Source organism: Phascolarctos cinereus, unplaced genomic scaffold, assembly GCF_003287225.1.
Source record: "Phascolarctos cinereus isolate Bilbo 61053 unplaced genomic scaffold, phaCin_HiC Scaffold_4;HRSCAF=312, whole genome shotgun sequence".
NCBI classification, from domain to species: Eukaryota; Metazoa; Chordata; class Mammalia; order Diprotodontia; family Phascolarctidae; genus Phascolarctos; species Phascolarctos cinereus.
In genome coordinates, this window is record NW_027555847.1 from 350,891,629 (window position 1) to 350,906,920 (window position 15,292).

Here is a 15,292-nt window from a genome sequence, read left to right on the forward strand (position 1 = left end):
TTAACTAACAGTGTTTTGCTGCATTCCTCATAGAGTTTGAACCAGTGGTTTAAAAAGGTTTTTTTCTCTGTATTTTTAAAAACTCTTTCTTTTTTGGCGATAAGATTGGATGAAGCAAAGGGACAAGTAGAGATTCTTTAGAATGATAAGAGCTAAAAGCAAATAATTAGATTCTTTTCCCTTCTACAGGAATAAAAATAAAATCTAAAAGTGACTTATGATATAAGTCTAGGTTAGTGGGTGATTAAATAGCCTTTTATATCACCCATATTTTTGTGTATCATTTTATTGTACTTAAATGAGTATTGCCTTTTGAAATTGTGTTTAGCCAGTAGATTGCTAGTGCTAATTGCTCTGCTTCATGTTTGGGAGGAAATTATGCTTCTTGAGCAGTTCTCAGTGTTTAAGCATTTTTCTCCTTGAAAAGGGTAGAAATTACTTAAATGAGCATAATAGTATGAGCAATTAATTTTCATTTTATTAATTCACTCACTGGCTTTTTCTTAACTATGGGGGAATCGGTGAGAATATCTCATTCCCTCAGGATGGTACATGTACCTGTCGTTGAAAGTGATGATATGTTTGTGATAGGATAGTTTTCTTATCAAAGATGATGTTGATTTATTTAGGAGTCCTGAATACCCTCTTTTGGTTATTGTATTTCCTTAGGTGACATTTAAAAATTATTAAAGCAGGGAGGAATTATTAACATACTGGGTAACAATCAAGGTTCAGAAAGATCTAGTTAGCCTGGGGTGGTCCACAACTAACAAGAAGATGAAATAGGTTATTTTTGAAGGGTTTTTTTTTTCTGAACTCAATATTTGGCTTGAGCAAAATACATGCAGTAGTTACTGCCTGGAATTCTCTCTCTCTCCTCACCTACATTTCCTGGATTCCCTGGCTTCTTTCAAGTCTTAGCTAAAATTCTTATCTTCGAAACAGACGAGAAAAGGTTCTTACAGTAGAGGGGGAAACAGGGGAAGGTGAGAGGAAATGAGGGAATCTTATTCTCATAGGATTTGGCTTAAGGAGGGAATAACATACACACTCAGTTGGGTATAGAAATCTGTCTTACCCTATAGGAAGATAGGGGAGGAAGGGGGCAAGAGAGCAGGGGGATGATAGAGAGAAGGGCAGATTGGGAAAGGGGTAATCAGAAGGAAGTACTTCTGAGGAGGGACAGGGTCAAAAGAAAGAATAGAATAAATGGGGGGGGGGAAGGATAGGATTAAGGGAAATAGAGTTAGTTTTTCACAACATGTCTACCATGGAAGTGTTTTGCATAACCGCACATGTATGGCCTGTATTGACTTGCTTGCCTTTTCAATGAGGGTGGGTAGGGTGGGAGGAAGGGAGAAAATTTGGAACCCAAAGTTTTAAAAACACATGTTTAAAAAAAATGTTTCCACATGCAACTGGGAAATAAGAAATACAGGAAATGAGGTACAGAAGTCTGTCCTGGCCTACAGGAAAATAGAAGGGGAAGGGGATAAGAGAAGGGGCATGGGAGAAATAGAAGAGAGGACAGACTAGGGGAAGGGATATTCAGAATGCATGCCATCTTGGGGTGGGGGGAGGGGCAAGATGGGGTGAAAATTTGGAAGTCAAAAACTTGTGGAAGTAAATGTTGAAAACTAAAAATAAATAAATTTATATTTAAAAAAAAATCCTTCTCTTCGGCAAGTAATCTTTCCTATTCCTCCTTAGGAAGAATAGTGCTTTGCCTCTGAGCTTGCCTGCCATTTACTTTGTATTTGTCTTGTTTATACACAGCATTTGTGTATAATTTATTAGGGTAGGGGTAGGGACTGTTTTTGCCTTTCCTTGTATCCCCAGTGCTTAGCATAGTGCCTGGCACATAATAGGGTCTTAATAAATGCTTGTTGACTTGACTATCAGCGGTTCATCTGGAAAAGGTTTCAGTTATCTTCAAGTTTAGCATTAACCAGAAAAGTGATATTGCAGCCAAAACAGCAAATGCAGTCTTGGCCTGCATTGATAGAGGTATAGTATCCAGATCAAGGAGGTTAGGTCCTCCTGTACTCCTTGAGGTCCATATTTTACATGCAATATTTAAAACTTTATGAACAAGATGGTGAAGGGTCAAGGAAATCATATGAAATTGGGGATGTGTAGTCTGGGTGGATTGGAAGGAAGACTTGAAGGCATAGAGCATGCAGTTATTTTAAAAACGTTTATTTGAAGGATTGTCATGTATAAGAGGGACTTACCTTACTCTGTATATCTCTGGATGGCAGAACTAGGACCAATCTTGTCCCAGCTACTTCTCTGTAACCTTAGAAAAGTCACTTGACCTCTCTCAGCTTCAGTTTCCTCCTCTGTGAAATGAGGATGATTTTGTTGTGACAGTCAAATGAGATGTGTAAAGTAGTTTGCAGCCTTTAAAGCACACATAAATGTGAATGATGATGTTATTGATTCTATGTATATTATTCCCAGATCCTCTTCAGTGGCTTCCTCTTGCCTCTAGGATAAAATACAAAGTCCTTGGTTTGGTGTTTAAACCCTTTTACAACCTTCTTTCCAAAATGTTTTCCTATTACTTACTCTCATTCGCCTTACCTTCCTGCCAAAGTGGCTTCCTTACTGGCTCCTGCGTCCGTACATTTGTGCTGGCTGTCTCTCAGTCCTGAAAACTTCTCTTTTCTCGCCTTGGTATCTTAGAATCCCTAACTGCCTTCAAGGCTTGGCTCAAATGCCACTTCCCTAGACCCCAGAGGCCTTTCCTGCTGCTCCAAGCTGTTAGTGCTGTTCCCACTGAACTTACTTTGAATGTATTTTGTATTTATTTGTATACTTATTTTTCTTCAGGAAACTATACATTCTTATGGGCAGTAACTTTTTGTTTTGTCCTGGTATCCTCAGAGCTTGACACCTAGTATGCACTAAATAAATGCTTGTTAAATTGAATTGAATCGAGTTGAATTTCGATGCACTAGGAGGAAAAACTTTTGAACAATTTGATCCGACCAAAAATGGAATGATCAGCCTAGCAAGATAATTAATGTCTTATCCCTGGGTGAGTTCAGCCTTCCTGACTTCCTTTATAAGGAAGGGCCTTTTAAATGGAACTGCTCCTTGAGGTGAGAGGTAGAACCCTTAAATGACCTATTGGTCATTTCCTAGGGAGGGCTATTCTAACTAATAGATTCTTGTGACTCTTGTAGAGAGTGTTGGGACAGGGAGAAGAGTGCTTCCAGGGAGCACAAAGGGATCAGGTTTTTTGTTATTTGGGGCCTTGACCAATTTAGGCCTGCTTGGTATGGTTCTGAGAAAATTGTGGATCGTTTAATAAATGCTTATTGATTGAAGTCAATGGGAAAACCTAACCAAAGGGCATCATAGTTTCTCACCTTAAAAACAGCCCCTGTGAAAACTCCTTTTTCACAGCAGTCTTGGGGTTCTTAGCTCCTATCATTTAATGTAAGATTTAGTTTAACTCTAGAGAGAGTTTCAAGATTCTCTGCCTGTTCTCACCTATATCATCTCTCTCATCCTCCTGTGCTCTTCATTTCTCTCATTCTTAGAATAATCTTACTCATTTGTATTTCTTAATAAATAATTGTTTAATAGTATCAGTGAACTTTGAGGGACCTAGTGAAATTATAATTTATTTTAATAACTACAGGTACTGGGAGGCAATTCACAAATGGGATGAAGCACTTCAGTTAACTCCAGATGATGCCACACTGTATGAGATGAAATCACAGGTAATACTTGTACTCTTAGAATTTTAAAGTGGTAACAAGTGAAGAAAATGGGTAGTCCCAAAAATTGGATTTAAATTTGAAAAAAATTATTTTTGTGTGTAATATTTAAGATGGGTGGAAAAAACCTACTCTGAACCTCTTTTTAGCCATCTCTCTCTGACAGTTTCCTATATCATCTGGCAAAGAAGACACTAATATATGCCTCTAATTAAGGTCCAGTTAATGTAATTTAATGATGTGTTGTGCTTTAACTGTTTCACGATTCTTTCTGGTCTTTTTTCATTTGATCCTCCCCACAACCATGTGAAATAGGTAGTTGGGATATGATGTCCTGTGACACATGAGGAAACTGAGACACAAGGAGAATGAATGCTTTGTCTAAGGTTATCCAGCTAGTTAGTTTCATAGATAATGCTAAATAAAACTTGACTCCCAGTTATGTTCTTTCCAGAGGACTGGGACAAGTTAACACTTTCAGGTGAAGTGTGAATGAGTCTAGGCAGACTCATTAGGTTTTTTTCTTGTCCCCTTCATCCCTCTACTCCCATCTCCTCCAAAAGGGATAATAGTTGAGAAAACTTTGTCCTTTCTGCCTCAAGAAATAAAGAGCTTACTTCAGGGAAGTAAGTTCCTTGAAGTCATGCAGTTAGTGTTGCTGTTACTGTCACATTAGCCTTATTAGACGTCATTTGAGGCTGACGACTTTGCAGCTCTGCCTCACTCAAATCTAATTCATGCGAAAGTCAGGAGTCACCTGCATAATGTCATTGGTCCTCTTTGAGAATAAAGAAGAAACAACAACAGTGACAACAGCTTGATGAAGGAATTAAGCCTTAGAAGACCTGACTTTAACTAGAAAGCTGCCTGAATTCCCTGTGATGCTCAATGCTTCCCTATTGTGAAACAATTAAAAGCATGTGCCATCATAGCATGATAGCATGAGAGCCTAGCAGGCTAGGCTAGGATGACATTATCTCTTGGACTGATTTATACCACCAGCCAGGGAAGTACTTTTCTTCTCTTAAGGTCACTCACTGACCTTAGAATTCACAGGAGGTGGGTTGTGGGAAGATTAAGTTTTTGGGTAAAAGGCCTAGACTTTGCTGGTGACTAAGCCAAGGGAAGGAGAAACAGCTGCAGTATTTCATTTATTCATTTGGCAAATATTTATTGAGTTTTTGCTTTGTGCTTCAGACTCTCTTGCCTTCCAATTCCTAAAAGTTGCTTGCATAGAAAACTTATTAATCAAAAGTTCTGGATTATTAAGATTTGTTTTTTTCTGGATTCTCAAAGGTGGTCTGAAGTATTGGTTGGGGCTCCTTAGATGGCAGTAAAAGTTTTTTATATGAGACTTTTATATGAGCCATCTGTGGTCTGTGTGTATTTAATCTCTTACACACCTTTCCTACTTTTTCTTGATTGTCTTATTGAATGCATTTTAAAATTATGTGATCATATTAGCACATTACTTAATCATGCTGAGAATGCATGTACCCTTTGTTTTATAATAAATACGCTATTGTCAGAATTTATGTGATGCCACCTGCTGGAATTCATTGTGTAACTATAGTCTATATTTGGTAGGCTGAGGTAAACTAATAGTATTTTCTGTCTTGCTTTTTTGTTCAAAAACAGTTTTATTTGGCAGAATTGTTTTTTAATAAGTATAAAGAAGAATTTCACAGGGTGGGCAGACCTAGTTGTATTGTGATATGTATTATTAGAAAGAATGCCCACATTATCGAGATTATAGATTCATTGGGTAATTGGAGTATTCTGCTATTAGACTTATGTGATATACATTTTCATCATGAGCCAGGTGGGTAGTACACTGGGTGAGAATGCTGGACAGGGAGTCAGGAAGATCTGGATTCATATCCTGCCTCAGATACTTACTAGTTCTCCTGTAAGCTTTTTAAGCCTCAGTGTCCTTATCTGTAAAGTGGGGTAATGAAAGCACCTACCTCACAGAGTTGTTGTGAGGATCCCATAAGATAATGTATTGCAGTGCTTTGTAAACCTTGAAGTGCTATATAGATGATGATGATGATGATAATGATGAAGAACCCACATAGCATTGGTTTGGTGGGCCAAGGTGAATTATAATAGCACTTTTGCTCTTATTTTTATTATTTAAAGACAGTTTTATTTGGAAAAGAATTAAAGCACATTTCAGTTACTCATGGATTATTTTTGGAGTTGTTCTGGACCTGTGATTTCATTGGTAGAGAAAGCTTCCACTACCAGGATGTAGTAACACCTAGTTTTCAACTTTTGGTCTTTGAGAGTTAGTGACCTAAGGCACAGAGAGAGGACAAGATGTGCCGAGCACCTGGCAGGTAGTGTGTATTACAAGTAAGACTTGAACCCAAGGGTTCCTGGCTCTATGTTTACTCTGCCACACTGCTACTTCTGGATAAAAGTAAGAATTTATTTAAATTTTCATTTAAATCAACTGTTATAAAAACTAATTGTAGTTGTCTGTGAGGCAACTAGATTTCTCTTGGCAAGGGTCATCAGTGATTTTTTATTGATTTTAAAGTAGGCCTCTTCTTTGGGAACTGGCTGTGCTATATTTGGTGTATAGCTTCGTTGTCTTCAAGATAGTAATATACTAATAGATAATAATAAACTAGGATTTGTGGCCACCTGTGTGAAATGAGCTCTAGAATCTGCCAGTGGTCCTGAATTATTTGGGTTCCCTAAGACCTAAGGAGAACTTAGGCTTATGGACCCTGCCAGATGTCTTGACCTGATGTGGGCACTGTAGAACTTCTTGATCTGGCTGGCTTGGTGGGATTGAAATAGGGACTCATTAATTCCTGGAGAAAGCACTCTAGAGAAGTTTAACCTTCCCTTTCTCTTCCCTCTCCTCTCCATACAAGAGCAGAGACTTCATAGGGTTAGAGTAGGAAAGCTGTTAGTCCTCCCAGCATTGGGCTGTGACTTGAAGGAAATGTTTTAGCTTAGGTAATTCTTAGCACTAGCATTACTGCTTTGGAAATGTGGTCATGGAAACCACATTTTTTTTTGTCTCTATGGCTATAAGAATTTGTAATTAGAAGAAGAAAGGTAATATATTTTAATGTTGACATAAGAGATTTCTTGTTACTTGAGGTGGGAGTGGGGGGTGTCTCCTAACTCAAAATATAAATAGGGGAGGAGGGGAACAAAGGTTAAAAGTGTGACAAGAAATTTTAATCAGAAAGAGAAGAGTCAAAAAGGTGCTTCATCTTAGTTTTTTAGGGGACAAACTAATTGTTAGTTTTTGACACTAACTGATGGGTTGGTTCCTTTTTCTTTTTTTTTTTTTTTTGATGTAGGTTCTGATGTCTCTTCATGAAATGTTCCCTGCAGTTCATGCAGCAGAAATGGCTGTGCAAAGAAATCCACATTCGTGGGAAGCTTGGCAGACTCTGGGACGTGCCCAGCTTGGTTTAGGGGAGATTGTCTTGGTAAGGAAATATTATCCAAATCCTGAAGACTTGCATTTATTGAAGTTAGATTTAATTGGATAAGCCTGAATATGAAAGCCAATTAATTTATGTAACTCATATGAATTGCTCATAGGATCATAGAGCTAGATCTGGATAGGTTCTTCCCCAAAACTGTGTCGGCACAGTGGTAGCCCTGGTAGATTCTCCCATGCTGAAAAGGGAACAGACTCTCTTTGCTCTCTGAGGACCAACCAGTCTATTAAGTATGGAGACTCTTATTACCAGTAAGCTAGCCACTTAGAATCTCTGCCCTGGGTAATCAGTGAAAATACAAGTGCAGCCCCCATCTACTTCTATAGTAACAGTCACAGAGTCGTGCAAAAGCAACTTTTGCTGTTGGAACTCTAAATTTCATATTTCTGTTCACTGACTGAAGGAATTGAACTGCTACTGGGAATGAACTGGGTCATAGCAGCCTTGGCATTCTCTCTGTGAGAATGAGACTGTATCTAAATGCAAGTGTGGCTCACTTGCCTTCCTGGAGAGGCACATAAAGGAATTGAAAGAAAAGTTAGAAAAAAAAAACCCAAACATTTTTAGTGATATCTTTCCCTATATTGTTTTGATATTGGTATCAAAATAACAATTAATATTGTCTTTACATTGCCAAAATTTCTCCTAGTATTCTTTTCCTCTTTCCTTCCAGAGATCCATTACACATAACAAATAATAGTTTTTTGAAGAAAAATAAGAGGAAGAAGAAAAATATCAGCAAAATTGATCAATACATCAAAAATAAAATCTCAAAATATATGCAGTGTTTTACACCTGTGGGCCTAGCACCTCTGCAAAGGAGTAGAGTGTGGGGCGATGTCTTCTCTGTCTTACAAAGATTTCTTATTCTTTTTATTTTTGCAGCATTCATTTTTGATTGTTTTGTGGTTCTATTTATATTGTTGTAGTTATTGTTTATTTTGTTTACTTCACTCAACACCCATTCATATAAGTTTTTCCATGCTTCTTTCATCGTATTTGGAGGAATTAGTGTTGTCATTTATCCATTCCTTAATGGGTCATTTGGACATTATGTATTGTAGTACTCAAGTTGAGTATTAACAACAACAACAAAAAAAATCACTGTGAAAATAATTGTATTTATGAACCCATATCTGTTGCAAAGGGATGAAAAATTAAAGGAAGTTCTGAAGAATTTGATAAGAATCTCCAAATCAAATCAGCATTTACTTTGATACTCGTTAAGTTAAAGTAATGAATAGGCAAGCACAGTGAAAAATATGTTGGGAAATAATGGTTCAAGGCCCAAACTTGAAAAATATACAGGAATCTCATGCCTATATATCATAAATACTATTTGAGAAAAAGTATCTTTAGACTCTGGACATGGCAAGCACCAAATAATATCACAGAAAATGAAATTGATTACATCTTTTTTTTTTATTTTTTGGTGAGGCATTTGGGGTTAAGTGACTTGCCCAGGGTCACACAGCTAGTAAGTGTCAAGTGTCTGAGGCCGGATTTGAACTCAGGTCCTCCTGACTCCAAGACTGGAGCTCTATCCACTGTGCAACCTAGCTGCCCCCAAAATTGATTACATCTTAATGACTTATTGATGTGGGAATGATTCCTGAATCAACTGTCTGCATATGGACTCTTGTTAGAACTTGTTAGAATAAATATTAAAATTTATACAAAGATAAAAGAATAAACTTGATAAAAAGATACAGTATAAAATTTTAGAAATTCCAACCCAAACTATTTGAACAGGTTATCATCACTGAAAAATGAGAAATAGATGAAGAAAGGGTAGAAGTGCACACCAATGATAGAAATGTAGCTAATGTTAATCAGTTGCTATAGGAAAGAGAACAAAAAAAGCCTAAAACCTGCCCTACTCAGCACCCAGTTGATTTGCTAGTTAAGCAGAGAGATATGGTAGCCAAGAGCAATACCATTTTAAAACGTAAGCTCACTAGTAAAATCTCACAGTGAAGAATAGTAAAAAAATTATGAGGAATAATTGCCTAATAAAATAGAAGCAGAGGATGGGAAAACCGTTTTAAGGAAAGCTAGGAGAGAGGACCCAGAGTCATTTTGAAGACATTGTAGAATAAAACTGGAAGAAGACCACAAACAGCCCAGTGAGAAAAAGAATCTGCAAAGTGTTTCTCATGAACTTTTCTCATAGTGAAAGATAGTGGAGCCACCACTTTAGGAGTATCACATTTTGATTCTGGATATTCTGATAGAGAAATTGTAAATAGCACTGAAAAAAAAACAAGTGTGGGAAAAGTAGCAGGAATGGATCACGTATATGTAGAGCAAGTCTGTACTGGAGACAACACATTTTGAAGGAATTAAAGAGATATATGAAAGAGGTAGAGGATCAAAGTTATAGGAGAAATCTGGGATCTTGTTATTACCAAAAAAAAAAGCTGACCAAGAAAACATAAGTAAATACTAACCCATATTCTTACTTCCTATCTGTATAAAATTTTTATTAGAATAATTGATGCACACACTATGGATATACTCGAGGAGGGCACTAGAAGGGAACAGGAAGGTTTTTACAAATAAACTACCTAGACTACATCTTTGCTGTCATACAGTTGACTAAGAGTTGGATAATATAGGATCTCACTGTGCTTATTGTTTATTGATTACAAAAGGGTATTTAGTTTGGATGAGCAAAATGTCACCTTAAAGGCTTAGTTTCAACAAGATATCTCTCATGCATGTTAAAATTATTCAAGGTAATCTGAATACTCTTAATGACAGAGATCACATTGTCCAGTCCTGTGGTCATTAATAATCACAATAATAGCAACAACAGCAATAAACACTTATATAGCAAACAGGGCCAGCCAGTGTGCTAAATGTTTTCCAATGTCTCATTTTATCTTCACAACACTCTGGGAGGTAGGTGCTATTATTATCTCAATTTTACAGATGAGAAAACTGAGGCAAACTCAAGTGACTTGCCCAGGGTCACACAACTAGTAAATGTCTGAGACTGGATTTGAACTCAGGTCTTCCTGACTCCAGCCCTGGCACTATATCTGCTGTGCCAACCAGCTGCCCCCAATATCAAATGAGGCCTGGAACAAGGAGGCATGTGCTCTCCAAATGTACATGAAACAGATCCAGGACAGAGAGCAAGTTGAGGAGGAAGTACCTGAGATGGTGAGATCCTGCAGATTTGTGGATAACATTTAGTGACAGGATCAAGCCCTGGAACATTTAGGAGACTGCAGAACCTTCTAAATGAAATCATTAGCTGTTCCAAAGAACTCACCTAACTATCCACATAGAAGAAACTTCCAAATCCAAACCCAAAGAAACTCAAGAGTGTTGATAATCCAGACCAAGAATTGCCAAACTATTCCCTAATGGCCCACCAGCCAAATCTTGCTCACTGCCTATTTTTATACTCCTGTGAGCTAGGAGTTGTTTTTAAATTTTAAAATACACTAAAACTTTATTTACAAATATAAAAAACACTTCTTAGCTCCCAGGCCATACCAAAACAGACTATGATGTGGATTTGTCCTATGGGCCATAGTTTGCTAACCCTTGGTCTAGACCAGGGTTGGAGAACCTTTGGCCTTGAGGCCACATGTGGCCTTCTCAGTTCTTGGATGCAGCCTTTTGACCGAGTCCAAGTTTTACAGAACAAATCCTTTTATTAAGGGGATGTGTTCTGTGAAGCTTGGATTCAGTCAAAGGGTTGCACTTGAGGACCCAGATGGCCATATGTGGCCTCGAGCCTCAGCTTCCCCACCCCTGGTCTAGACTATGATATGTAGCTAAATGGGCAATATAGAGGGCTTATCCATCACTGTATATTTGTATTTTAGACAGATACTTCATATCAGATCTTCTTATCTTTTTTTGCATTGTGGATCCTTTTGACAGGTCAAATCTACAGACCTCTTGTCAGAATAATATTTTTTGATGCATAAAATAAAAATCATAAGATTACAAAGGAAGCCAATTATAATGAAATAGTTATCAAAATGTACTCTTAAAGTTTGCAGACCCCTTGATTGTAAATGGACAATGAAATGGGCTGAGAATTGAACAGGGGAGGAAAGCAGATTGGATTGCCCTTGCATAATTTTAAACAAATGACCCCAAACAAATACTGTCTGTTTAATGCCATTATTTTTCTGGTGTTTTCATGGAGTGCTGTAATCTCTGTAAAAAACTGAGGATAACCCAAAGGACAATGGACAGTCATATGGTAGCTGTGAGCAAACTGAAGTAAATTTTAAGTGGGGAATTAAAAAGGAGAAGCAGTGTAAGGAATGCTATCAAAGAAATGTTAGAATGAAAAAGATGGTCTCATCATGTGATGAGAGATAGAGATAGTCAGTAGATAGTCTATTTGCTCACTGATATACTGAAGATGTCCAGAGGAAAAAACCCGAAAGTCTGTGGATCAGATGAAGATACAGGTCACAAGAGTTGAGGACGATCTTGAACTGTGTCCAGAGAGTTTGAGGGAACATTAGTGTGTATTTTGAAATGTTTTGATAAGGGCGAGGGGTGAGTTTGAGAGAAAGATTATGAGCTATTAGTCAATCAGCAAGCATTTATTAAATGTCTGTTATGTAGCAGGTATTTTCTAGGTTCAAAGAATGAAAATACGAAAAAGGAAACAAGCTCATTACTGAACTTGAGAAAGGTTTTATAATTCCCTGAAAGCTGGTAGGTGACTTCCAAGAAGGATTTAGATCACATGTTTTAGCTGAATGGAGTGAACTTCAAAGGAGGAGAGTTTTTGCTGAGTGATGGTGGCAGAGGGAAGGTTTGGAAGTGGCAATAAGGAGCATATCTGTTTTTCTTCCCAGACTGGTGTTGTGTTGGGAGTGTGAGAAAAGGAGCACCCAATGTCAGAAAAGGTGGCCAGGGCCATAGTGTCTTCTAAAACAGGCCGGGTTTTATGGGTGCAAGATGAGAGCCTGAGATGAGATCAGAACAGAGAGATCCTCTCTCTCATTCATCAATGACTTTTTGATATATTTCAGTGCACAAGACTTTGATGAGAAGCATCAGTAGCAGTTACCAAAGCCCCAGCCAGTCACTGACTTGCACCTGGGAAGTGTCATCATCAACAAATGATATTTTTTAATATTAGGCAGTAAGTTGTTTCCAGTGAACTCATAATGTAAAACACAAATAGAAAATATGGAAAAGATATGGCTAGTATTAAATAGATTGACTTGAACATCTCTAAACCTCTTTTTTTGTAGGCAATTAGAAGTTTCCAAGTGGCCTTGCACATCTATCCAATGAATCCTGAAATATGGAAAGAAGACCTTTCCTGGGCAAGAACATTGCAAAAACAGCAGAAGGAAGCACAGAGGCTTAAAAGAACTGAAATGCCAGCTGAAGAAATACATTTTTCACCAAAATCGATTCCAGACTATGACTTTGAAAGTGATGAGATTGTTGCTGTTTGTGCAGCTATTGCAGAAAAACAGAAGACGGTTTCAGCAAATAAAACCATGGTGATTGTGTCAGCGTCTGGGACTGTAGAGACCAGAACTGAGAAGGAGGAAGACGCCACAATTCCAGACAGTTCTGTTTTCATCAAAGCTCGATAAAACAACGCATGTAACTTGAATCTAGCTTGTTGAGCATCATGTAAAAGTTTTAGCAGCAGAGAAATCCATCCTTAAGAAACAGGGTGAAACCGATAATTCGGAGATGAGAAATTTGAAAACTTAATGGTGGAATCATTGCATAAAGTCTGGTCAGCATTTTGATGACTTGTGACTTAGAATTGCAACTTCAAGAAATGTTGGGTAAAATGTTGAGTGATTAACACATTTTGTTTAGTTTTTGTATGTAAAAGCACTCATTTTATTTGTGTGTAACTTGAAAAGTGAAGCTTGTTAAAAATACTACAGGTCCCTTTTGTCATTTGTGGATTGATGTGAAGACCATTGTTGTGAATTGGCTATTCAAATTGATATTTATTTTTTGAAATTGGAAAAAGTGGCATACTTCCCCCTCCCTCTTCAAAATATATTGTTATTTAGGTGAAAAGAAGATTGAATCCAAGAGGAACATAAAAATATTTAGGCATTGTAATGAAAAAGGAGAGTTAATACTCAAAGTATCATCAGGAATATAGAACCTTGGAAACTTCAGCAAAAAAGTATGCGTGTCTATATGTTCTAAGCAATTTCTGATACTTCTCTTAACTTGGATTTGCACTTTTGGTTTTTTAAAACCAAATTAGATTTTTGTAAATTGTAAAACCATATTAGAAAAGAAAAAAATTATTAATCTATAATGAAGTTTTCTCTCCCTTAACATTTGTCAGATATGTCAGTTGATGATTAAAAAGCGTTATTCTGGCATTAAAATATTTTTGTTGTAAGAAAAAAAGGAGTAAGTAATCCGTGCCACAAATGAATCATTTTAAAATGTGGACTTCTGAATTTATTATAAATGTTTTTTACAGCTAGAGCACGGCAACATGTGCATCCTTTTCCAGTTTAAATTCTTTATTTTCCTTAATTTTAAAACTTAAGTTACCTTTATGGTTATTTTAGTATGTGATATTTAAGATGGTAGATTTTTATTTTCAGCCTATTGCACTTGATAGGAGCTGTCTCAATTGATAAGAACATGGCTCACCATTAAAAAACAGGTAAATTCTGTCCCTAAAATTAAGGATGAAGTTATTAGTTCTTAAGTTACTAACTCATTGTCATGTCTATAACTTAGGATCTTAAAGTTCATTCCTTATATTGCTAACGATCAGGAATTACTGAAGTTATCTTCAAATGAAAATTATTAAAAGCATACAAAAAGAAACATCTTTGTTAATGCTAAAGTTGATTTTATAATTCACTTGCATAATACGTTGTTAAGTAGCTTAACTTATTCTAAATCTCAGAAAGATTTTTTTTTGATGTTAAGCTCAATTACCTTTAACAGGAATCAGAGTAATCTGCTTCATTATATGGATTCTTTTTTCTTCGTCTACATTGGAGGCAGGTCATTTGATGGCTTTTTGACAGGATCTTTGGGTGCATTACTCAGAGATGGCAAAATCAGCAGATTAATTCTGCTGTAGAAAGTATTGTACTATGTATTTGATCTATCAGGGAGGTAGTTCCGGTTAGAATGGTAAGTTTTAATATAGCCTAAAAACAAAATACTTATTGTTTTAAATAATTACTAATTACAAATTGATTGGGTAAGTATAGATGTGAACAGTCTTGTAATTTCATGTATTGTTTGCGTGATGGGTGTATATACTTTATTGTTTATTGTAAAATTCATGTATAAATAAAGTTGTGGGGTTTCTGCAGTTTCAAGTTTTTAATTTTACTTAATGTGGTAGATTTTTAAAAATAGTGCAATAAGCTTTTACTGTCCTTTCTTAGGAGACAGTATAAATTCTTTTGTTGATATTTAGTCCTATTTCTTTCGTTCTGGTCTGGGGAAGAGTGATGTGAAGACAGAGGGTAAACAGTTAAGTTGCTTTATAATCTTTCCTTCATATGAAGGTGAAACCTCTGCCAACCTCTGCCAGGGTTCTTAGTATAACTTATCAACCCATGGAGCTGCTGTATAGCCACTAGAATGTTAAAAAAAAAAATTAACCCCAGACTTAATTTTTCCTATGCATGCAAACCAGGATGTTCTCCCCTTTAACCAAATAAAGTGTCATACTATTGCTTCTGTTTTCTTTCTGCATGTGTGATTCCATATAATCTGAGATATAAGAATGAGAGTATCCAATTAAAAAGGAAATCTTACTTCCACATCTAGAAAGTAGCTAGCACTATTTTCTGAATAATAGACATAATCTATCATACATATTATCAGTGTTCTCATTCTTGTAAATAATGTAAAAGACACAGTGAAAGCTTATTTATTTGATGGTCTTTCAGTTGAAAGTATTTATTAACCTAAGCCTTTCCAAACTTCTAGTATAATCACATTAACAGAAAAATAGCAGTAAATTATGTTAAGCATAATTCTAGCATGAAGCATATAACGTGCTCCAATTCTTTAAAAAGAGGTACGTGAATATATATTAACTATGTCAGTTTTTAAGTAAGTAGGATATTTGGTTAG

At 36.5% G+C, this 15,292-nt stretch overlaps 1 protein-coding gene across 1 annotated transcript in view; it reads left to right on the forward strand.

The window, feature by feature from the left end:
• Positions 1–14,889, forward strand: part of TTC33 (tetratricopeptide repeat domain 33) — a 40,735-nt gene extending 25,846 nt beyond the window's left edge. Inside the window, exons 3-5 of the mRNA XM_020996252.2 lie at positions 3,653–3,734; positions 7,058–7,189; positions 12,445–14,889. Of these exons, the coding sequence (XP_020851911.1) occupies positions 3,653–3,734; positions 7,058–7,189; positions 12,445–12,798 (568 nt within the window). The 3' untranslated portion in view covers positions 12,799–14,889. The remainder of the gene's footprint in view (positions 1–3,652; positions 3,735–7,057; positions 7,190–12,444) is intronic.
• The last annotated feature ends 403 nt before the right edge of the window (positions 14,890–15,292 follow it).